General features: G+C 43.9%; 1 protein-coding gene across 1 annotated transcript in view; it reads right to left on the reverse strand.

The window, feature by feature from the left end:
• Positions 1 to 25581, reverse strand: part of PPM1H (protein phosphatase, Mg2+/Mn2+ dependent 1H) — a 326647-nt gene that overhangs the window by 66765 nt on the left and 234301 nt on the right. The window contains 1 exon segment of the mRNA XM_043966035.1: positions 18045 to 18163. Within this exon segment, the coding sequence (XP_043821970.1) occupies positions 18045 to 18163 (119 nt within the window).

Below are 25581 nucleotides of genomic sequence, written 5' to 3' on the forward strand. Positions count from 1 at the left end.
TTTTCAAGTAGGATGTTTAAAAAAAAGACTTTGGGAAAGAATAGCTCCTTTTACTTTGCCATTATCTTTTTTTTTCTCCTTTAAAAATAAGCCATACGGCCATCACCCATCTTAGTGAATCAGTATTCAGGATGGGACAAGTGTGAACGAGTGGGAGAAAGTCCAATACATTTGCTCCCAGAGACTTCTTGGGCTGGTGTCACCCAGGCAACATCATTTCTTATGAGTTCTCATATCCCAAGGCTCCCTTTTTTGTAGTTATTTTTTTCTTTTTAAATCTCATAAAATTTTAGACAGATGGCTTGGTCACTGAATGAGAGTAAGGAAAACCAATGGATGGTCTCTGTGCTCAGTTCTATGTACACATTGCTGAAGACCATGGGGAAGATGCCCAAGAATGTGGGGTGGTGTCCCTGCTGTGAATTTAGGGGGAGACACAGATGAGAGCTGCCCAGGATAGGCAGTCATGAATGGATTAAGACCTGTTGGGTCAAAGAGAATACCCCCATTGATGAGACCATAGGTCAACCAGAGTATAAATAAACCAAGGCATGGCTTTGTGCTCTGAGATCAATGCTGTTTAAACCATAAAACATTCAGTGGTTAATACTAGCATCTTGAGAGAAGTCTGGACAAACATCTTAGTGCATAAAGGTCTGTTGAATCGGTTTCTTGATGGCTTCTGGCCTTACTGATGTGCCTTTTGGGTTATCTACGGACCCAGAAATGTCTATGTTTGTGGTATTGTGACCCTTCCGACTTACTGGATTGCTGTGGCTATCACTGGACCCATGTCCATAAGAAGAGAACGAGAGCTGCCTCTAGACATGCCAAGCGCTGGCTAAGTAAGCCTCCTTTTAACTGCTGAATGATCTGCAAGTATCTCATTTTGTTCTGATATTGAACCCGGACAGGAGCCAGGCCTGAGTCAGGTCAGACACAGCCAATGTATTTGTTTCTCTTTCTTAACTGCATTTCTTTCTTTTATAAGGAGCTTCCACGCTTAGAACCCTTCAAATATTTGAAAAAAGGAATCCAAGTCCTCATTAAGCCTGCTCTCCTGAGGCACTGCTCACACCATGTGATTTAGAGCCTCCTCATCCTCCTGGTCACCCTCTTCTGGATACTGTCAGTGGCAGACGTCCATCAGGACATAACTTGTTCCTTTAGCCTTTCATCTTTACCCAAATGTTTTCTGTGGTACTAACAGCACGGCTGCTAAAATAACTAATCCACTCACAAGCAGCATCAAGATAAACACACTATCCAGATTAAGGAAGGTAGCCCTCCCCAGAACTTTGCACTGGTCAGAACCCATCTGGAGTGCTACATACAGTGATGAGTCCTACATTTTTTTTTTAGTGAGGCAATTGGGGTTAAGTGACTTGCCCAGGGTCACACAGCTAGTAAGTGTTAAGTGTCTGAGGCCGGATTTGAACTCAGGTACTCCTGACTCCAGGGCTGGTGCTCTATCCACTGCACCACCTAGCTGCTCCTATGAGTCCTACATTGTAGAAGGGCCACATAAAGAAAGTGATTAGGGAAGGGAATGGGAATTGTATAAAAAAGGGTCAAAAGAACCGGGGATGCTTGGATGGCAAGAGAGAGAGAGAAAGAGAGAGAGAGAGAGAGAGAGAGAGTGTGTGTGTGTGTGTGTGTGTGTGTGTGTGTGTGTGTTTGAGTGTGAGATGAGTACCATCTTCAAAGTGGTTTAAGGTAAAGGACATTCATTTAGCAATCAAGGACCTAAATTTGAACCCCCAGTTCAGCTACTTACTATCTGTGTGACCTTAAACAAAGAAAAGCATTTAACCTCTCTAAACCCTATACCCTATGGAAGAAGCAGGGCCAGGGAGCAGATGTTATAGGAAAAGAGATTTTTAGCTCAATCTAAGAAAAAATCTCCAATCTGGGAATATGGAATGAGTCGTCCCATGAGGTTATGAGTTCCCTGTCACAGGGAGTGTTCAAACAGAGACTAGATCACCAGTTGGGGAGGGTGTTATAAGCTGGAGGCCAGCATGGCAGAGTACAAAAAGTACATTAGGCTTGGCAACCAGAGATTGGTATTTGAATCCTTGTTCGTAGGTCATCAGTATGATGAGGGGTAAGTCACAACCTTCCAAAGCCTCTTCTATAATTACATTTCCGCTATGCTATCTCAAGGGGATATTGCGAGAAAGATCTGATATCAGCCTTAAAGTGCATCTTTCCTATCCATCCCCTTCTTGACATTTACAGTGCCACAACTCTAGTTCAATCCTTTATCACCTTATCTGGATCAACTTATATATCTTTCAACATCAGAAAAGTAAAAAAGAGTTTGGCCTCCCCAGAGCCAAAGGGTGGATGAACCTATAACTTGCACCCAGCTGGGTCAAAAGCAGACACACCCATAGCTCTCAAACATTAAGCAGGTGTTTTAGGTTCTTGGAATAATTAATTTTAAATTTTTTTCCAGGTCAATGAGGGTTAAGTGACTTGCCCAGGGCCATACAGCTAGTAAGTGTCAAGTGTCTGAGACCGGATTTGAACTCAGGTCCTCCTGAATCCAGGGCTGGTGCTTTATCCATTGCGCCATCCAGCTGCCCCCCAGAATAATTAATTTTTTAAAACTATTCTTTTCAATGAGCAAAAATCCATTTTCTCTCCTGCCTACTTTCTTTTCTTCTCCTTCCCCCCTCCCCCACTGAAAAAATAAAAACAAACCCCAAATCCTTGTGATAAATATGCATAGTTGAACAAAACAAATTCCCTCATTGGCCACATCATATATATATATATGTATATATATATTATATATTATATATATGTAATTATGCACACCTTTTTGTCAGGTTAGGATGCTTTATGGTGGGTTCTCTGGAAGCATGGCTGGTCATTGTGTTGGTTAGAGTTCTTATATCTTTCAAGCTGTTTGTCTTTACTATGTTTTTATAATATAAATTGTCTCTTGGTTCCTCTAATTATTATTTTTTTTTTGCATCAGGGAATGTAAGACTTTTCATCCCTTTTTAGCGTTTCTCACGGTTAAGTAGCATTCCATTCCATCCACACACCAAAATGGGTTTTTGCCATCCCCTTGGCATGACTAAGAGTAATCTACTGATTGAATTCAAGGTTTCCTACTACCACCTTCCAGGGAGAGGGTGAATGGAGGATCAGTAAAACATCGCTTCTCCCCCTTTCTACTCTGGCAAACTGCACGAGTCCAGAAGACTCAGATTCAGACTATAAACAGGCAGCTAAGTAAAGGTAAGACCACTGCTGTGCACTGGACTGTCTTAAAACTTGTCAAGAGTGCTCAGTTCAAAGGACTACTGTTTTACCCCTTTAAGACAACACAAGCAGACTGTGTATCTCGTTCCGCCTAGTCTGATTTAATTAGAAGGAAGAACAAGTGCTCACATTCATATGGTATTTTAAAGTTTTTATAAAGTACTTTCCTCACTAAAACCTGTAAGGGAAGTGGGACCATTGTTTTCAGTGAATAAAGGAGCTGGAATTGCAAGCCAGGTCTCTTGGATCCAAAGCCAACAAACCTTGCTGCTTCTTTAAATTTCTGTTTTAAAGGGGTTCTCATTTCCTAATTTTCAAAGATTCCTGCATAAAGGATCCTAAAAAAGTGTTCAAAATCTCCTTTGGGTTAAATCTCAATACTCTGTAATAATGGGTAGCCTGGATGCTGAATCATGAGTATGAACCTGGACCAAGTTTAAAGCAGACAGGAGGGTAAAGAGGAAATTAACTCACTTATAAACCAACTCCAGCCCCCAAAGGTTGAAAGGTACACAGCCCGTGGCTGTTCTGAGCAAGATACTTTAAGTATTGGGGTCATTAGCATACTTTATCATTCTCATTTTGGGGACAACGCACAACACCAGTGCAATACACCTTTGGTCTCCAATTCATCCTGTGTGTGTAAGCTTCTGTCACGAACATACCTGACTGCCATTTAAATTTGTTCTCTTTGCAGAGACTCATTAATGTGATTATAGGTTAGTTAACAAAAGGGCAAAGGGCTGCCTGATATAACTTGGAGGACTCTGAATGGCTTGGGGGTGGGGTAGAGCACAAGCTTGAGATCTCTGGTAAGTACATTTACATCAGGCTTTAACAGTGGATAGAATGCCAGGCCTGGAGTCAGGTAGACTCATCTTCCTGAGTTCAGATCTGGCATCAGACACTAGCTGGGTGACCCTGGGCAAGTCACTTAAGTCTGTTTGCCTCAGTTTCTTCATCTGTAAAATGAGCTGGAGAAGGAAATGGCAAACCACTCCAGTATCTTTGCCAAGAAAACCCCAAATGGGGTCACAAAGTGTGACTGAAATGACTCAACCAGCACCATGCTTGAGGATGACTTGTCCTGAATCTGTAATAGGAGCTATCTAGAGGGATTCTTCTATACTTAAGTAGCCACATACAAATGAAATACTCATGAACACAGTTAAGGAAATAAACTGAACTTTGAAATGCCACAATGTACCTTTAAAATGGGGGGGGCAAACTGGTAAAATCTCTAAATATAAAAACAAACAACTAAATTTCTGAATAACAATGAAGAAAAAAATATTATCAATTTTGAAGGAATTCATAAAGCTTTGGAAATTATTCCAATATTCCATTATCTGCTCCATGCACATTAGCACTTAGAGGACTCACATGTTATGATCAATACCATTTAAACTCCCCTGGTGGATACAAACCTGAGGTCCTCCATCTATGGGAAGCCTAATGGTGAAAAGTGTTTTATGTTCTTGAGTGATTTCCCTTCTTGGGGGTGGGAGATAGGTGGAATGTGAGTTACAACGACAATGTATCTTTTTAAAGGCCAAGTCACCATGTATAAATTGGGAGGCCTACCCCAACCCAAAAAGTCCTGCATCCTCAGCACACAGAAATGGAGAGTTGAAGACAAGGGAGGACAAAGAGGGATCTCTGGGCGCACTATCAAGCTAACTGCCTTCCGCAGCCAGTGCAGGGGTATCTGAATAGGCTCAGGGATCTGCTAGGTGTTTGTTTGCTGTATACAACAGTTGGGGCACTGCAGGATATCTAGGTGGAAGATGTGATCGGGTCACTGGTAGCTGAGAGGTGACATAGTTGTTACCAATTTTCAACTAAAAGACAAGCAAAGATATCTGAAGCTTCTGTGTCTACTTGGCTTTGCATGAATGAAGGAGTGGTCATTTGCTTGCTGCTCCAGGCCTCATGACAGTCTGGCTCCCACCTATATCCTTCCTATTTCTTTCCTTCTTTCCTTTCTTTCTATCTATCAGAATCTATTCCAGCCTACAGAAAATTCAGACAACACAGAAAGAACCCTTGGTCACTAATAAACAATTCATAAGATTCTCCTTTATCTCTCATGAATTCCATCTTCCATCAGGTATTAACGTCTTCCAGAATCATACCACCTTATGCTCTAGATTTCCCTCAGAATTGACTTGTCTTTAAAGCTGCTGGGGAGTCAACTGCTCAATGTTCTCCTGAGTCCTTTTTTCAGGCCATGGATCCATACGGGCATCCTAACGTATGGTACTACTTTGTTTGGACTCTCCCTGAAAGGGAGAGAGAGGCAACCTCCTTGACATTCCAGGGAGTCCCTGGAATTTACATCAAATACCCTTAGAGGAATCTTGCTTTGTAGTCCAACCCTGAAGGCAGGGACCCCACTCCTCTGGAAGGAAAATGAAACTGAAGATGCTAGAGTCAATTTTTTCCCCCTATTGGACTCACATTGTCTGAAAAAGTCACAGTAATAGTAGAGGTCAAAGTCTGGATCCTTGCTTCCAGGTTGTGCTTGGCCAACCCTACAGGAGTTCAGGAGTCACACCCACAATCTCTTCTTCTCAAGAGGCTAAAACTGACCCAGAGAATCCTTTTTATTTTTCTCTCCACAACTGTACCATTTGGACCAGATGATTCCTTTCTACATAGCTACCACTTGGTTAAGAGGACACATCACTGCCTCTCTCCACAGCTGGGGACAATAACTCTCCTAACTGGCCTAGCCACATGGATAAAAAAGTATTTCTCCTTAGCCTATCATGTGCACATGGGAGAAATTACTGGCACTTTTCTCTAAACTCCTCCTCCATCCTAGTTCCACTTTTCTGTTATAATATCGCTAGGGGGGAAAAGGGAAAAGAGGTAAAAATGTATTGGCTCCTTTGTTCAGGCCAGCACAGTTCTCCAGCAACAATGAATGGCAAGCAATCATCATGGGTTCAGCACTGGATATCGAGAATTAAATAGATGATGTCCCTTTACTGCCATGACTCCTGAAAGGATGAATTCTATGAAGTGGTACCAATGGGCATGGCCACTCCTAACACAGCAGGTTGCTCACTAGAGTGCTACAAAAAAACCCACTTCTCTGCAATCTCATCATGGTGATCAGGGAACTATCTTCAGAATGAATCTTTTGTTTTTGTTCTCTGGCCTTTCCTAAAGATGTCTCAAAATTCAGCATCTACAAGAGAACTTACTATCTTTCCCCTTAAACCCACACTCATTCTGTCTGATCAGCCACAGTTGGACACCTCATACCTTGACTCTAACACAGCAATGCCACTTTGGTCCTCTCTGAGAACAAAGGACAACCACCAACCAACCAATGCCAACACCCCTCCTCTAGGTTCTGAAATTAGGAGTCACCCGGTGACTCTCCCATTGTAGCTAATCAGTCCCCAAGTCCTGTCAATTCTACCTTCAACAACACCGATCATGCCACCGCCTTTTCTCCACTCATGACAGTCACTCTCCCTCAGGCTCTTTTCTGTGAATTATTACAACAGCCTCATTTGGGGTCCCTGCATTCAGACTCTACACACTTAGTGAAGATAGATTCCTAGGGGACATCTCTGACCGCTCAATCCCCCGATCAGGAAGCTTACATGGCAATTCTTTATTGCTGCAAGGATGGAATATAAACTCTTGTGCTTGGCGATGAAAGACCTCCACAATATGGCTCGAACCCACATTTCCACTGCTCCCCCTCATGAACTAGGTCCCAGCTAAACTGTCCTTATCCCCCATAGGTAACATTCTGCCTCTTGCCTCTTTGTCTTGTCCCGGGATGCTCTTCCTTCTCATCTCTCATCCCCTTCCTACAAGAGGCATTTCCTGATTTCCCCACTTGTAACCCCCTTCCCCAGTGACTTCTCTTATATCTTGGATTCACTTATCTGTGGCCATTTTTGTCCTGTTCTCCCTGCCCCCAAGGGCTCTTTTGTTGCTTTTTTGTCTTTGAAGCTGCAGGGCTTATATAGCAAATGCTTAATAAATGTTTGCTGAATGGAAACACTCTGAAATAGCCCGTTCCCACCCTGCTCTCTACTCTAATGAGCTAAACTTGATGTGCTTTTACACAGCACATAAAAAGTCATGTACCATACTTTTCAGCTATAAAACGAACAAGACAGACTTAGCTGCAATGTGAAGTCTGCTATTTCAATCACTCGGACTGCCACTGGATACACAGAACAACCCTCACCTTGACATCTCAAGCTCAGATGGAGGGCTGTCAGCCATTTAGTCAGTATGGTTTGCGATGCAGAGGTCATTTATCTCTAGGAAAACAACACCGGCCTGGCTCTAAGTGTTGGGGGCATGGCCTTCAAAGAGGACAGACATTAGGACTTTTTCAGGCAGTCAGTCAGTGATATTTATTAAGCTTGTACTTGGTGCCAAGTCCTGTGCTAAGCTTTCTTATGATTAGTCTGGCCCAGCTCACCCTATCACAATTGTATTCCCATAGGTCACTGCAGAAGGGCAGAGATGTATGCTTTCGTCAACAGGACGATGGTTTGGGTTTTTTCCTAACCAGAACTGTGGGGGTAAGGAGGGAAGAGGGAGGAGGAAAAGAGAGGAGGGGAGAGGAAGGGAGAAATGGACAAGGAGGGGAAAGAAACAGGAAGAGGAAAGGGGGGAGTGGGAGGAGGGGGAAGTGGAGAGGGAAGGAAGAGGATGAGGAAGAAAAGGAGGGAGGAGGAAGGAGAAGTAGAGAGAAGGAGGAGAGGTAGGATAAAGAAGGAGGAAAAAGCAGGAGGAGGATGGGGAGAAGGATGTAGAAGAGGGGGAAGGAGGATAGATGAGGGAGAGAGAGAGAAGAGGAAGAAAAAGGAGAAGGGAGGAGGAAGAGTAGGACGGGAGGAAGAGAAGGGGGAGGGGGAAGAAGAGGAGAAGGAGGGAGGAGGGAAAAAGGAAGGAGAAATTTAAGCTCCTTCACACTAGGTGGCTGTTCTGTTACTTAGCAGTTTAACTAGAACTCAAAAGCTGACCTGGAGAGGCCAGGGCTCTATCCATTAGGTTACCCAGCACCAGGCCTCTTGGTATTTTATTTTCCTTTGACTGGATCCTAATGGGATCTGAACTTAGCTGTCTGGGGGGAATACAGAGACCAACCTAGTCCCGAGACCACTGAGCCAGGACAATGAGGCCAACAATGAAGAGGGCTGAGGACTTATCCCTTGATGATTTTTCTGATGTTTTTCCTCTGATCTTATCACAGCAAAAGCAAAGGATGGCTATGAGATCAAATGCTAACCTCCACAAAAATCACCTCCAGCGTCCCATTAAAGATGCTTCCAGGTCCAACAGAGAGGTTCTGTGCTCAGTCCTGTAGACAAGCTCACAAAACCTCAGCTAGACCCAGAGCTGACCTTTCACTGACTTGTCTGAGGGCTGGGGCCGCATGGCTGGCTGGCAGAGAGCTTTCTCGTGAAAGGTACTGAGAGAGGTACTGCAAAGGGCTGGGTGATCTAGGGTCTCCCCTGGGTCACTGCCTTTGATCTGGGAGAATCAAGCCCATCCTTCCAAACTGAGTGAAAAGAGAGGGGGCCGGCAGGGAAAAGGAAGCCACAAAACCTCCCCCTCGACGGGCGGTGGCGCTAAATTAAAACAACATTAGAACTCCCTGGCAATAATGGCCAAAAGATACCGGAGAGGAAGTGGGTGGTTACTCTCTGTCTAAGGATTCCTTTTGAAAAATGATTAGGTAACTATCCATCTTTGAAAGCCGAGGCCCAGGCCGACACAGAAGCAGGAGACTCTGTAATTCCTTGTCAGGATGGGAGCTCCCTGAGGGGGGGGGGCTGCTTTTGCCATCTTTTGTATCCACAGTTTCTGGCACATACCAACTGCTTAATAAATGCTTTATATTAGTAAGTACTTCCCAGAGTCCTAGGAAGCCTTTTTTTTCTCATCCCTCTGCAATGCTAGAGTCCTCCATTCCAATTACCATGTGTTTAGTTGCTCTGTTTTTACTTGTATTTGTTCAACACACACACACACAGACACACACACAGACACACACACACACACACACACACACACACACACACACACGCGCGCGCTGTTTCCTTCATTTGAATGCAAGGGTCCTTGTGAGAAGGAACATTTCAGTCTTTGTACTTATATCCCTGGCACACACAGCAGGTGCTTCATAAAATGCTTGCTCCATCTTTAGGGAAGGACCAGAGTCTTTAGGAAGGGTTCAGCACTAAATTATCTACCACAACATGAAGTTGTCCACTTGATTCTTCTGCCTTATTGAGTCACTTTCTCATACCCACAGGGTCTCTCTCTGCTGGCTATGAGGAAGAATTACAGGTTATTGGGTAGGAGTTCTATATTCAGCACCCCAAGATTCCAAAGACATTTCTCCCTTTTCCCAAAAGAACACCAGCACCAGGGAGGGGGACATGGGGGCAAGTTGATATTTTCCTTTAGTATCTTGACACACCTCCATCAGAATCCCCTTCGACTGTTTAAGGGCGCACAGGAAATATGAACAATGGGCCCACCTTTACTTGGTGCTCCCTAGCATAGGGGGCCCGTGGCTCTGGTCTGTAACTTTTTTTTTTTTTTTTGGTGCAGGGCAATGAGGGTTAAGTGACTTGCCCAGGATCACACAGCTAGTAAGTGTCAAGTGTCTGAGGCTGGATTTGAACTCAGGTCCTCCTGAATCCAGGGCCAGTGCTTTATCCACTGCGCCATCTAGATGCCCCTGGTCTGTAACTTTTAAACCCTCTGGTGACTGCTGGCCTATGAGAGGCTTCACTTTTAGCGCTCACCTTCAACGTGTCATTAAAGTTGGAGCGGGGGAGGGGAAAGGATGCACCCCAGCATCACTTTTCTTCTTCTCTTCCCTCCTCTCTGGTTTGACAATGACCATCTGTTTGGGCTTCCTACCCACCTGCAAAGACCCCAGCTTTTGCTGTCGCCCCTGCGCTAGGGAGGGGAGCGGGGAAGCAGAGTGGGAGGTGAGTCATTCATCACTGTCAGGTGATGTGCTGCACACAGCAGGTCAGTCCCCCCTCTCCCACTGTTTCTGCAACCAGAGCCAGGGTTCCTGAAAACTTGCAGACTGTGCGTGTCGCCAGCAGTCATTCATCATCACTAGTGCCGGCAGGCTCAGTGGAAAAAAGTCCCATCCCTGTAGGAATCGGAGCCACCCACACTTCCATTCTGCCCTTCCACTGGGGTTTTACAAATGGTAGACTCTTCCTCCCCATAGGCCCACATCCCTCCCCTCCCCTATCTCCATTCCCACTCTTGCCCCTTCCTTCCCAACCTATGTGTTAGCAGCTCTTGATTAGTCCCCACTGGCTCAAATGACAACCTAGCTCCTTTTCTCTAGGAAGGCTCAATGCTGCCAAGTTTGACCATAATCATTAAATTATGAAAATGGAAGTCACCGGTAGGAAATGAATACCAGACCTGACTGGGGGAAAGGCCGCTTTCTTGTGAAGTAATTATGAAATTAAAATCTGATCTCTCCCTGGTGATTTTACAAAGTATGTGGCTGAAATCTAAGGCACAACAATATCATCAGGATTTTGAATGAAAACAGGACAGAGGAGTCACTCATTCCAGGACCTAAGGTGTTAAGTGAATTTTGGGGGGTCAAGGAGGGTGGCATGTTGGAGTAGAAATTATCCAAGTTCGGGTTAGAGACATAAGGAATTACAAAAAATATTTACAGCAGCTCTTTTGGTAGGCACAAAGAACTAAGGGGCTATCCATTCATCGATAGAGAACGGTTAAACAAAATGTAACACACGGATGTGATGAGATACCGTTATGCTATAAGAAACAATAGACTCAATGGAACACTACTCTGGTTTAAGAAATCAAGAAAGGGACAGTTTCAGAGAAATCTGGAAAAGTCTCATATGAACTGATGCAAAGTAAAGTGAGCAGAACCAGGGAAACAATTTATATGATAACAACATTTTTTAAAAACAAGACAATTTTGAAAGATTTAAAATTCTGGTTAATGCAGTGTTTAACCTTGATTCCAGAGGACAGACAAGGTAGAATGCTATACACCTTCCGAAAGAGAAGAGACATGGACTATATATATCGAATGATACGTGCATTATTGGATGTGGACAATGTAGAAATTTGTTTTGATGGACTATGCATGTTTATTAAAAGGATATTTGTTTTTTCAAGTGGGGAAGAAGTGGCAAGGAAAGGAGAAATGCTTATGAAGAGAAAAACTTTAATTTAAAAAATTTCGTTCAAGTAATTTAAAAAAATTTTTTTAAATGATATAGAGAAGAAGGAAAAAAGGAACAGGACTGCAGGTTTTTAAAATCACTCTTTGAAACTCAGGAGTCCAGCTGTTAGGAAATTCAGGGCTTTTCTGAATACAACTTAATTAGGCCCATAGGCATGGCCAACAGATAAATTCAGGCCTAAAAGAGGGATACTGTCCCTTTAAAACCTGCCTTGGGATCAGTGGAAAAGCTAATGAGGAGTGTCAGTTGGGCCTGTTTTATTAGGTGGCTCTCTGGAGGATAAAGCCTGAGGTTTCTGTAACAGGGCTTCTGTGCTTGATTCAATAAATCAATTTATATTAAATGCGGGTGCAGCGCTGGTGCCTGCTTATTAAAGCATCCTCAATCTGCTTATCCACTCCCCTGTCAGGCAGCTTGGCCAAGGCTGTCCAAAGGACACGGAGAAGAGCAAGAAGGAAGCAGGGAGCAGTCACGTCCGAGAGCCGAAGCCTGTGTCCACTTTGGCCTCTCGGGCAGTGAGGGTACCGCTACCCTTGTTTGGGGGTCAATCGTTCTGGGACCCCCTGGGTAAATGGTCATGGGGGAGAGGCCCAAAGGTCGTCCAAAACAAAATGGGAGGGGTTGAGAGGGAAGCTGTCTTTTAATCAGATACCCAGAGGCTGGAAGACCATCTCCTCTCCCCAACTCCCCCCCCCCAACCCAGCCCATTAGGAAGCAAAAGACAGAGAGACAAGGACAAGACTGCCAAACAGGCTGGCACCGGTCCAGGTGGCAGCGGGGAGAGAGGAGGCGGGGAGGGAAGCCATTTGACATACAAAATGGCTTAGTGCTCACCCCCAGGAGGCCATTCTCTCTGCTTTCCAATCAGTGACCCCCAGGGACGTGGCTCCCCCACATAAAGTGGCCGAGGCTCCAGAAGGTCTGAAGGGAACAAACAGCCGCTCTCTATCCTTGTTGGGGATGCACAAGGGGGCATGGGAGGGATGTGATGGACCCGGGGCTCCCTATCTCGGAGTCACTGAAGAAAAAACAATCATGAAACAATTAAAAAACAACAACCCTTGGCTGCTGAGGATATTTCTAGTATTTCTAGGTTTCTAGTAGCTCCTAGATTTGCAAACTCCTTCCCCCCCCCCCCCACGGTTATTTCATTCTCTAGAAGGATGGGAAAGGGGTTATTTGACATTACTGGACCTAGAGAATGGTGAAATGAAAAATGATGTCATTGAGTTTCCCGGCAAAAATTCCATAAATTCCATAGCCCAGGCACATGCGGAAGAGAGAAAGAGAAGAAAGGAGAAAAGAGAGGGGAGGAGAGAAAAGATGGAATTCAGAGAACAGAAAGGATCCTAAGAGACAGAAGCTGGAGCCACCATCTCTTGTAGCTGCCTCATTTTACTGATGAAAAACCCCCAAAACTCGAGGACCAGATAAGTGAAGTGATTTACCCTGTGTCACAGAACTGAGCCAGGGGCAGCTGTGGAAACACAGGAAGGCAGATTCAGAGGAGGAAGGGGCTTCAGAGATCAAGTACCCCTAGAGAGAGGAAGGAACTTGCTGTTGGCAGAGCTGCATTCACAATCACCCTAAAACTCAAATGGAGGGAAGTGCTGACTTCCAAGGCAAGGCACCTATTCTTCAGAGGCTGTGGCTCTAACTGGGACCTCTTTCAATTCACCAGGCTGCTTTTCAACGCCCCGTGGCATAGCTTTCCTAAGAGAATCCTCAGAAATGGCAGAGAGAGACTGGCTCAGAGTCCCCTACCACCCATTTCACAAACGGAACTACCTAGATTCTCGATGGCATCATCTGTATGATTAGCATTTCCTTCCCTCTGTGAGGCTTCTACCCAGCCAGCCCCCTCAGCCCTGCAACAACTGCTTCCCTCCTGGCACAGATGCCCTTCTTAGCCCCTCCTAGATTGGCTCAGAAAGCAGCATGTGGCTGGAGTGAGGAGAACATGCCCCTTCCATGGCAAAGATGAGCCACCCACCAGCAGCCACAGGCTTCAGGACCTTGTGCCACAGAGCCAGCTGTGGGAAACAGCTCTTTCAAATCAGCAGCCCCGGCCTCCTGCTGGCCAACTGCAGCCGGAGACAGCTCTGGGGCTGGGGCTGTGGGAGACAGAGTTTCTATAAACACAATGCCAGCTACGGCATGGATCCTGCGATGGCAGCTCTGCCCACATGCGGGAAAGAGGGAAGGAGGTTGGGTTTGGCACAGTGGCATAGATGACATCAGGTAGAGAAGAGTGGGTGCTGAATCCATGGGGAGAGTACAGAAAGGAGGGGGGAATCTCACAGTAATTATAGGTCAAACTTGGACTAGTGAAGCTGGGTCACAGCAGTTGTCCTAATGGGACAAGGAAGGGCGGTGAGTGGGTGGGTCCTTGGCCCAGATGCTGCCAGGGTAGGCTTTTGAGGTTAAACCACAGTGGAAACTTCATTTGAAGTGGGGGGAGGGGAAGGAAGTCAGGGAAGAGACCAATTTCATTCTGTGGGTCCCCTAGACAATAACCTGTTGTAAGCTATACAAGCTGGGCAGGCCAATCTACTCCCGAGTTTCTAGGAAAGCAAGAGAAAGGATCCCCGCCCCACCACCCCTCCTGAAAAGCCACATAATCATAGTTGGTTGTGTGGCAAGGCTAAGGCCCCCAATTCTCTCCCACGCTCTCCCTTTCCAGTGCCACATACTAGAGAAAGCTGACCTAATACTGTAGCTAATTAGAAGCACTACATTTTTCTAGGTATATTTAGAGTTGATACTTGTGAAACCCATCGGAGGATGCCAATATTAGGAAAAATTGCTACTAAAAAATTCTTTCTGGTAAATGTCATCTCTCTCTCTCTTCTCTGCCCCCCACCACAGCCACCTTACTGGTGTGTGGAGGCCCTGTTTTCTGGGGACCGGGGTCTACAGGAAGGCTGCTCTGCCCAGTTTTGCTTGAGGACCCAGAATCTTAAGGTCTACCACTGCCCAAATCCACTGGACCAACACTGCTAAAATCTGGAGACATGCTGAGAAGACTGTGTACATGTGGGTGTATTTGCTTCCCTCACAATAAACAGTAAGATATGTGTAGGTCAATGAAGAGAAGAAACAAGAATGTAGAGATCTCATCCTTTGTACCTTCCACACCCAAGTGGTGGTCTTCTCTCACCTTCCCAGCCTTTATCAACAGGTCATGCTAGCATCATCTCTTACTCATGTCTCTCCTTTATTCCTCAGGCTAGTTGTTCTGGTTTCCTTCCTGTCTTTTTAAAATCTGTGCTAGCCCCTTGAGCCAAGCTCTTCATTACTCCCTATTTACATAGGAGATGTAACTTCCCAGCAGATGTCCTCACTCCTGACTTTCTCATTCCTAGCCCCTCTTACAAACTGCTGGCAGACCAGTGTAGGTTAAACCCTTCCTCTTGTTCAATAATTCCCCACTGCTTTCTTGCTGCCCACAACCCCAACATAATCTGGCTTGAACTTCAAGGCGTTCCGGTGGAGGGCCCTATCCAAACCTTTCCAACTGTATTTCCTACCCATTCCTTGGCATGAATTCTGAAGAAAAAAAAATTCTCTTTACTGAGAACCTCCTTATTGAGCAAGAAGAATCACTGACTCAGTGGATCTTTAAAAAGGAATGATCCACCCCTGATTTCTCTCCTCTTTCCATCTGTATTACATCATGACTATTCAAGCCTTTCCCTGGAGGGATCGAGGGATGGGGCTTTGCCCTTGCCCACCCCTAACCACATGTGCTCCTGTGGTATTGTGTCAAGACTGACCTTGGATGGACCTTGGGCTCCTCACTGCTGATTCTGTTTTATTGGTTTTTTTTGGTCTGAACTTAGATGACTGAGCAATGATATTGAGATAGGCTGAATGTTGGTGCTGACTTGTGAGTTTCAGAGGTCCAGAGATCCCAAGGCCTTGGGCAGTGTGGGAGGTGCCTTTGCTACATTCAATACAACAGTCCTTGGAAAAGATGACTAAGGATAAGAGAATGAGCCCAAGCCTTGGCCCCACTTGGCAGGACATGGACTTTGAAGGAGATTGAGCAAAACAGAGGTGAAATATAACAAATGTGCATTCAATAGTCTTGCAAATTGCCTCATGTTTCAGTCTCAACCTCCTGGGAGAATAAAACAATAGCTAAAAGTTATTTAGTGATAGTAGCATACTACTAGTTACTAATTATAATAGTAGTTATAAATCATATATCCTGTTTTAAGTCTCTGTCAATGTGTACTTGTGAGAGTCTTTTAGGTTTAGTAATTTTTTTTTTTTAATCTGGAAGAAATAGCTGCCCCGTATCTGATCTAGAGTCTTCTGAGTAACTTTCTACTCCCTGCTTTGGGATAGATCTAGACACAAGCCAAAACCTAAACTTTAAGTAATCTTTCTTGGAGCTCCAGGGTGGGGGTGGCAAAGAGCTAAAGAATACAAGAAAAGGAACACAACTGCTTCTGTCTACCCAGGACTGAATGAGGTCTGAAGTAGAAAAGATGTGATGGTGGTAGTCATATGGCAGGATGATCTGGGTATCTGGCTGGTGAAGCAGCATGGTCTGGTGTCTAGGGCCAGGCAGTAGATATGAGTACTGATTGTAAATAGTGACTCTGAGATAGTTTACATTTGCTTGGTTACTAATTAATATGTAGTGGGGCAGGTAGGTGGCACAGTGGATAGAGCACCGGGCCTGGAGTCAGGAAGACCTAAGTTCAAATCCGGCCTCAGACACTTACTAGCTGTGTGACCTTGGGCAAGTCATTTAACACTGTTTATCTCAGTTTCCTCATCTGCAAAATAAGCTGGAGAAGAAATGGCAACTACTCCGGTATCAATGCCAAGAAAACTCAAATGGGGTCATGAAGAGTTGGACATGACTGAAAATGACTGAACCATAACAGGCCCTAAGGCAGTACCTCCAAAGATGAGTGGATTAATTCCCTTAGAGACATGGGCATAGACTGTGAAGGTCCAGGCCTAGGTGGAGGGTACTGGGCTGGGTGGGGAGAAAAGGCAGCAGTGACAGGCAGATGATAGGATGGCCTCGGTGAACATCTGACCGGTCAGACGGGATGCAAAGGAGAAGTAAGGTCTGGGGTCTAGGGAGTGCGTAACCTTTACTATAGGTGTTCCCTACACAGGTGTAACTCATTACCAATGTACTCTACCTTTGGACCATGCACTTTTCCCACAGAAGTATCTGTGGGAGAATATGCCCCAGATTGCTAATAGGGAATATCTTAGACAGCTACTTTTTTTTCCCCCTTTTTCCTTTTTTTGGTGAGGCAATTGGGGTTAAGTGACTTGCCCAGGGTCACACAGCTAGTAAGTGTTAAATGTCTGAGGCCACATTTGAACTCAGGTCTTCCTGACTCCAGGGTTGGTGCTCTATCCACTGCACCACCTAGCTGCCCCTCTTATGGCTACTTTTATGACAGGTTGGTGGTGCAGTGGATAGGGTACCAAGTCTGGATTCAGGAAGACTTGAATTCAAATCCAACCTCAGATACTTAACAGCTGCATGACCCTGGATAAGGCATTTCACCTCTGTCTGCCTCAATTTCCTCATCTGCAAAATGGGAATAATAATAATAATAGCACCTACCATGCAGGGTTGTTGTGAAGATCAAATGAAATACTTGTAGCGGGGCAGCTAGGTGGCGCAGTGGATAGAGCACTGGCCCTGGATTCAGGAGGACCTGAGTTCAAATCTGACCTCAGACACTTACTAGCTATGTGACCCTGGGCAAGTCACTTAACCCTCATTGCCTCAGAAAAAAAGAAAAGAAAAAAAAAAAAAGAAATACTGTAGCACAGTGCCTGGCACAAAGTAAGTTCTATGTAAATGTTAGTTATTAGCATTATTATCTTAGCACATATTTGCTTTGAGCTAATTGTGTTAAGGCCTGACTGCTAATGAAACACACAGCATCAGAGACTCTTGATCACATGAGTTTTTGTGGGTTTTTTTTTTAGAAGCATCCACTTGCAGGGTGGGAGCAGCTACCCACCCTTCTGGGGATACAAACTGTTTATAAGAGTAAGTGCAAATTGGATTTGGTCTTTTTGTTTTGTTTTTTTTTGGGTAGGGCAATGAAGGTTAAGTGACTTGCCCAGGGTCACACAGCTAATGAGTGTCAAGTGTCTGAGGCTGGATTTGAACTCAGGTCTTCCTGAATCCAGGGCCAGTGCTTTATCCACTGTGCCACCTAGTTGCCCCCAGTAAGTACAAATTAGGAGAAGCACTGCCCATAGGGGGTGCTAAGAATGACAACCCCCAAATCCAACAAGATGCTTCCCGTTCAAAATGCTTTCTCCGTGAGGCTTAGGCAGCAGGCGTCAAACCCCGAAATGGGGGCAATGGAGACAACAGCACCCACGGCCCTTCAATCCTGGTACCTCAGAGGTGGCAAAAGAGGGTCTCTTCTTCCTAGCCCAACTTGCTGCATTGATGGATTTTTAAAATACGAGGATGCTTCTTTTACTCACACCAAGGAGGAGACATGTTCTTACCAGCCTGTCATATTGAAGTCTCTGTAGAGCATCTTCTTTCCAAGTTCTTTTCTTTGTACTCTCCTTGGAAACTCCAAATGTGTGAACTCGTTTCCCAGCAAGTGAGGCTGCATGAAAGCCTAATAGAGGGAAAGAGAAAAGGAGAAGAAAAAAAACCCCTTACATTTAGGGCACGAAACAACAGCCCCTGAATGTTTTTACAAATCCAGGCAGATGCTTAAAGAAACAACAACAAACTCAATGCTTTTTTTCCCCTCAAGAAAATAAAAAGGTTTTTAGAACCTGAATGCTCTTAGAAAAGTTTTCTGTGAAATCATAAATTTAATACAATTTAAGAAAAGGCAATTGAACTTTTCAATGAGTGCTAAAGAAGACAAGAACACATTTGTTTTAGCAGGGCCTGGAGATGGATGTTCCAAAGAACTCCGCAGTCCCAGTGGCTATTCTTATTTTGATGTTTAAAAGAAAAGCTTCTTTTTAAAAAATTTAATCCATTTTTTCCAATGAACAAAAATTTATTTTCTCTCCCTCCCATCCCACTATCCATTGGGGGAGAAAAGAAAACTAAAACCCCCATTAAAACAAATACATATATTCAAGCAAAACAAACTCCCACATTGTCTGTGTCTTATTGCTTAGTTATTTCCTTTTTAAAAATTTAATCCAATTTTTTTCAATTAACAAAAAATTTATTTTCTCTCCTTTCCATCCCACCATCCATTAGGGGGAAAAAAAGAAAACCAAAACTCTCATTATAACAAATATGCATATTCAAGCAAAACAGATTCCCACATTGGCCATGTTTTATTGCTTAAATATTTTCTTTCTAAAAATTTAATCAGATTTTTTTTCAATTAGCAAAAGTTTATTTTCTCTCCCTTCCATCCCTCCATCCATTGGAGGGAAAAAAGAAAATCAAAACCCTCGTTATAAAAAATATGCATATTCAAGCAAAACAAGCTCCCACACTGGCCATATCTTATTGCTTAGATATTTCCTTTTTAAAAATTTAATCCGATTTTTTTCAATTAACAAAGATTTGTTTTTTCTTCCTCCCGTCCTCCCTCCATCCAGTGGGGGAAGGGGAAGAAAACCAAAACTCTCATCGTAAGAATTATGCACAGTCGAGCCAAACGAATTCCCACATTGTCCATATGCAAAAGTGGACACCTCATTGTGCAGTCTGAGTCCATCAGCTCTTGGTCAGGAAGTGGTCAGGAAGCTTCACTGTCTGTCTTCCACGCTCAGTTGTTTGCTTATCTCTAAAATAAGGGACTGGAAAACCTCAAGTCTCTTCCACCTGTCAATCTATAAAATCTGAGGCAGTTTCCAGCCTCTGCTTGGCACATCACTGAGCTGCGAGATACTCACATTTGGGGTGTAAACCTTGACCCTCATATAAGAATCTCCTTCTCCTCATCCTCCAAAAAAAAAAAAAAAGATGCAGGAAAGGCAACCCTGACCTTTTTCTCCTTGGCTTTGTGGGCTCTGGGCAAGCTGTCTACACAGAATTAACACCACCTCTTACCATGTGTCTGCATATTTATTACCCAATAAATACAATGGCCTAGTGATGCAGGCTGGGGCTGGAGACACCAGGCAGAAACTTTCTATTGGAGCTTCTCCATCCTGCTCAGCGGTAATTTGATCATGGAAGTGCAGGGCCATACTGAAGCAGATGGTCTCTTCCTCCCCCCACCAAATCTCTGTTCACACTACAAAGTCTTGAACAAACAGCCACTTAGGGAATTGCTTTGAGACAAACAGACTCATTGTCACATTCAAAATCCATTGCGGTGAAATGCTTCTGCCTTGGCTTTTGCACCCCAGAGGCCTTATACCCCATGAATACCTGCATCTTTGCCCCCCCTTCAGATGTAAGCGGCTAATGCTTACTAATTGGCCGGGTGGAGTTTATTTGGGGTTTTTCTGCTACTGCTTCACGAGGGTCTTGAGAGGAGCCAAAAGATGAATGTCCTAGAATGGGGATGACGTCTTTAACTGAGTGGAAAATGAGCACCTTCAAACAAGGCAGATTTCTGAGTGACCTCCACAGGGTCTATGATGTACATAGGAGTCATTAGCTTGGAAGCCATTACCCATCACTGGTGTGTTGTGAGTCAGCTGTGGCAAGGTAAGGAGGTAGGCTGGTTACATACTCCTGAGTCTGGAGGGGGGCCAGGTATCCTGGGGTGTGAGCTTGAGAAAGGTGACACTGTCCTTTACATTGGCAGCAGCCTCAAGAGTCATTTCTCATCTGGCAGTGATTTCATGATCTTCTTGGATTAGGGCTCTTGATGCTATGGTGAAGTTGATTAAGGCTTGGAGCCAATGCCCATGATCAATAGCCTAATTTTGGGGCTTAAAAGACATGAGTTCCCAATGAATTAAAAAATGGGTTGTCTCCCAGGGATATTTACAATCTTTGGATCCTAATGTTTTTGGAGATGCTGATGGGAGAAGATATCATCCTGGGGAAGTTCCAGATTGAACCTAAAGCCAAGGGTTAGGGGCAGCTAGGTGGCACAGTGGATAGAGCACTGGCCCTACAGTTAGGAGGATCTGAGTTCAAATTGCACCTCAGACACTTACTAGCTGTGTGACCCTGGGCAAGTCGCTTAACCCCAATTGCCTTAAACATCTGGGGCCATCTCCAGTCTTCCTATCTTGCCACTGGACCCACATAGCTCTAGAGGAGAGAGTGAGGTTGGTGACCTTGCATAGCCCTCTCTCCCTTAAATCCAATTCAGTGCAAATCATGACATCACCCCGAAGTCACAGTCCCCTTCCAGAAGGAAGGACAAGCAAGAGCAAACAGCCAAGTCACGGGTCTGATGAAGAGGAGTCTAGAAATGAAATGAGTCAATCAACAAACACTGATTAAGCCTAGGAAATGTGCTAATAATCCCTGGGGATGCAGAGAAAGGTAAAAGACAGTCCTTGTCCTTAAGGAGTTCATAGTCTAATGGGGGAAATCATATGAAAACAACTACGTGCAAGATAGAAACAAGATAAATTGCAGATAATCAACAGAGGGAAGACACTTTGTTAAGTTCTTTTCCAGTTGCGTCTGACTCTTCATGACCTCATCTGGAGTTTTCTTGGCAGAGATAATGGAGTGTTTTGCCATTTCTTTTCTCCAGCTCATTTTACAGATGAGGAAACTGAGGCAAACAGGGTTAAATGATTTGCCCAGGGTCACCCAGCTAGTAAGTGTCAAAGGCCAGATTTGAACTGAGGAAGAGGAGTCTTTCTGACTCCAGGTCTGGTACTCTATCCACTAAGCAAAGGCTACTTGTAAAAGATGAGATATCAGCTAGATTTCAAAGGAAGCCATGGAAGTCAGGAAACAGATAAGATAGGAGAGGATCTCTGGAATCTGAAACAGTCGGTAAAACTGCTTGGAATCTGGAGGTGTGCAAGGGACAGCAAGGACGCCAGCATCCCCACATGGGGACAGTCAAACAATTTGTATTCAGCTACTCCTAAACACTGATTCATTTGTCATTCAACAAGCCATCTATTAAGTGCTTTCTATGCTCAAGGAATCATACTAGAACATGGGTGAAGATGCAAAGGTAATTAAAAAAATCTTCCCCTTCTTACATAGCTTATAATGTAATAACAGGCCAATATTTCAACGGATCAGTGATCTCACTGAGGCAGGTTCTCTCTTCAATGATGTAGACTGCAACTCATCCATGACTCTCCGTCCTGTCCACTTGACTTTTTTTTTTTTTAAGTGAGGCAATTGGGGTTAAGTGACTTGCCCAGGGTCACACAGCTAGTAAGTGTTAAGTGTCTGAGGCTGAATTTGAACTCAGGTCCTCCTGACTCCAGGGCCGGTGCTCTATCCACTGCGCCACCTAGCTGCCCCTCCACTTGACTCTTGTATAGTCCTTCCATAAATCTCCCACAGAGTATCCATTCAACCTCCTAGGGTTCTTCCTCACGTTCTCTGGATAATTGCATGGATCCCAGTGGAGAATATTGCTGGTCAATCAGTTATTCCATTCTCTAATTATGTGGTGGGTCCATCTTTTCCTTCTGATTCGGCATTTCTCTCATAATGTTCCTGACGTTTCATACAATTCCTCACTTATAATGTGTTAGAGCCTGCTCGAGCCCATTGTATGCTCTTTCATTGGCCTCTGGGTGACAGAGGATCACAAATCTACAAGCATTAGATTCTAGAAACCAACAATCAGTTGCTGTATTATAAAGTTCCATCGTCTTTGTAGAATTGAAGCTTATGGGATAGCAAGTTTCTGAAATTTGATGCTTGTAAATATCTGATAAGACCTGTTTTTTTGTTTTTGTTTTTGTGTGTGTGAGGCAATTGGAGTTAAGTGACTTGCCCAGGGTCACACAGCTAGTAAGTGTTAAGTGTCTGAGGCCGGATTTGAACTCAGGTCCTCCTGACTCCAGGGCCGGTGCTCTATCCACTGTGCCACCTAGCTGCCCCACTTCTATACTTCTTAAGAGACTATCTGGCAACGCCACAGAAAATGCTGCGTCCTATGACAGAGCAAAATAGGTTGAAGTCTACAACCTTGGGAGAGCTATCACTCCACTTTAGCTCAGGAAGCTTACGAGGGATAAGCTATAATATAGTCCACATTCTTCCAAACTGTTTAGTTTGCTTAAAAATAGCTCAATTCTCACTCGAGAGAATTTTCTGTCATGATGGCAGCCTCATTGCCTCTTATTGTTCCAACTAAAGCTTTCAGAATAGGCTCAAGCCCCAGAAAAGGGTTCAAATAGGACTGGGTTTTGCTTCCAATGTGGCTTCCCCCGCAGGTAGAGTGGGCATCACAAGGACAACGGATTCTTGGAAGGTGTCCAGAGGCTTCTTCGGGTGGGTCCTTTCCTAGCATTCAGGTGTTGCTAGGGCTTCACCAGTTATCCCTTGCCTAAAGCAGAATTCTAATCAGTACATTGCAAGAAAGAGCCCATTTGGTGATTTTCTTCTTCTTCTTCTCTATTCCCTGCTAGCAAGAAAGTGATTGAATGATGCCTCTAAGATCTAGGTAATTTTGGAGGCATATTCTACAGCAGTACTGCAGACCTGGGGAGTTTCTATTTGTCATGTCCCACTATCCATATGAAAACATGAAATGGCTCCCAGAGGGGGTATATGTAAACTCCCCTAGGCATATTTAATGCTTAACACAGGCATAAGAGAAGTCTGGACAACGAAAGAACAAATAGTCTTCTATAGAAGGAGCCAAGTAGTAAAACTTCATTTAGTATCTAATGTTTTGTCTTTTATGATTGTTGTTACTATTAAATAACAACAACGACTATTTCTGGTTAAGATGTCAACAGGGAAGCTTGTAGAGGGAACCAGCTCTCCCGCATATACTCTAACAAATACATCTAAAAGGGCGAAAGAAAAATGATCAAAACCACCAAACAGAAACAGCAGTAGCTTCTCCATCCAGAGTGGGACTGCATAAGAAGACAGCCACAAGCACTGGAGAGACTACTCAAAGAAGGATTTAGATGGGGGAGGAGGAAGCCAGCATGAGCTCTGGGAATTAAGGGCAGAAGCCAGAGGCATCTCAGCCTGGCTTATCAAAGCAGCAGAGTGGGATGGAGTCACAGTACCAAACAATTAATGAGTTCACAGAGCGATAGAAAGAGAAAAGACCAGTTCAACAACTGGGTACATATTCAGGGCGACTAGGGCTTGAGACAAACATGACCTTCGACATCTTACTGGGGTCTCTTCGTGTTCATAACAGGGAACGGAGACAATTCCCTGTTGGGGATTGTTCGAGGGAAAAGAGGCAGTGATGGGAAGAGGTCAATACTTGTCCTGGGCTGACAGAAGAGGCAGAAGCCAGGGATTGTGTCAAAGGGTACTGGCCACTGCATCCAGAAATATACAAGGAGTGACACAAAAATCTAAATGACAGAAGGTACAGGATCTGCCTAGCCCATCCCAGAAGAAGACAGAACCTGACCCTGGTACAAGGCACCAATTCAGAAACCACTGCTGTAGACAATGAGCAAACAGAAGAAATCACCAAATACAAAAAGGGGAATACTGTGGGTTAAGAGAGGCCTTAAAGGTTAATCCAAAAGAGGAGAATAAACCTACAAGTTTAAGTAGAACCTTGGATAAAAGAATGGGTTGACCACAAGGACTCCAAGAGTGGCTGGAAGAACTAAAACAACAAAACACCACCACCACCACCAACAATTCAAATTAGTACTCTGGAAGAAAAAAATGGAAGAATAAATAGCTTAGGACAGAAGGTAGAAAATCTCACTCAAACAAGAGCTCTCCCTGAAAAACATAATGAAGCAATTAAAAAAAAAAATCAATGACCCCAAGTGAAAACCAGCTATGGTAGAATAAAATCAAAGGGCTAAAGGGAGAAAAAGGGGAAAAAATGTGATGTATCTAATATCAAAAGGAAAACAGGTTGAGAAGAGATGATTTCAGGTTCTCTGAAAATCATGTCCAAACAAAAATCCTGGATACCTATTTTTCATTCAATGGGCTACTTTTCACTATCACAGACAGCTAGTTTGTAGAGTAGGCAACAAACACACACACACACACACACACACACAGGTGATAAGAGGATAACAAGTGTTGGACAAATCTGTTAACTGTTCTGTGCCTCAGTTTCCCTCATCTGTAAAATAAGAGGATTAGACTAGATGATTTCTAAGATTCTTTCCAGCTCAAAGTCATAGAATCTAATAATAATAGCAAGAGAACCAAGAAAAAACAAAATAGGAAAAAATTTGAGAAGGGGCATGCTGCTTTTGTTACTACTTTGTTAAAGTTAATATATATTAAAATAATGAAAGTTTATGGGTTTTGCTATTATGTGATTAAATACTTATGTTTATTAGTGGTTAAATTTATACTAATAAAGAAAATGGGAAAATTTTCCATTAACTAATAGGCTTCCTTTTGTCAGATGGTAAGAACTACATAGTCTGATATATTTCCCTTTTTCATCTTCTGCTTGATAACTGAGAGCTAAATTCATAATTCAAGCCCAGTAACGACTTAATCTCAGGTGCCTAGCGACATCTACATTTCTGATCTTTTTTAATATTTGTTTTGGTTGGTATAAATTTTTATTGATTGATTTTATAAGGTATCTCAAATTATTTTTGGAAATAGGGGAGATATAGATCATAAATACCCTACAGAACTCAATAAACAAAATATAAATATTTTAAAGTAGTTGGGAGTTTCCACAATAGAGCACACTGAAAAGATTCTAAAAACGGAATTAAGCGTTTATTATTAGTTGCCACTAACACTGTGCTATCGTTGTTGTTTGCCCTTCATTCTCGAAGAGGACCACAACATCAGGGTGATGTCAGGACTTGTAGTAAACTGGATTTAAGTGAGGGAGGGCTGTGTGAGGTCACCAGCCTCACTCTCTTCTTCAGACCTATCTGGGTCCAGTTGCAAGATATACATCAGGACAACTGGAGATGTCCCCAGATGTTTAATTGGGGTTGGGGACAGCTAGATGGCGCAGTGGTTAAAACGCTGGCCCTG

The sequence above is a fragment of the Dromiciops gliroides genome, chromosome 5 (genome assembly GCF_019393635.1).
Source record: "Dromiciops gliroides isolate mDroGli1 chromosome 5, mDroGli1.pri, whole genome shotgun sequence".
NCBI classification, from domain to species: Eukaryota; Metazoa; Chordata; class Mammalia; order Microbiotheria; family Microbiotheriidae; genus Dromiciops; species Dromiciops gliroides.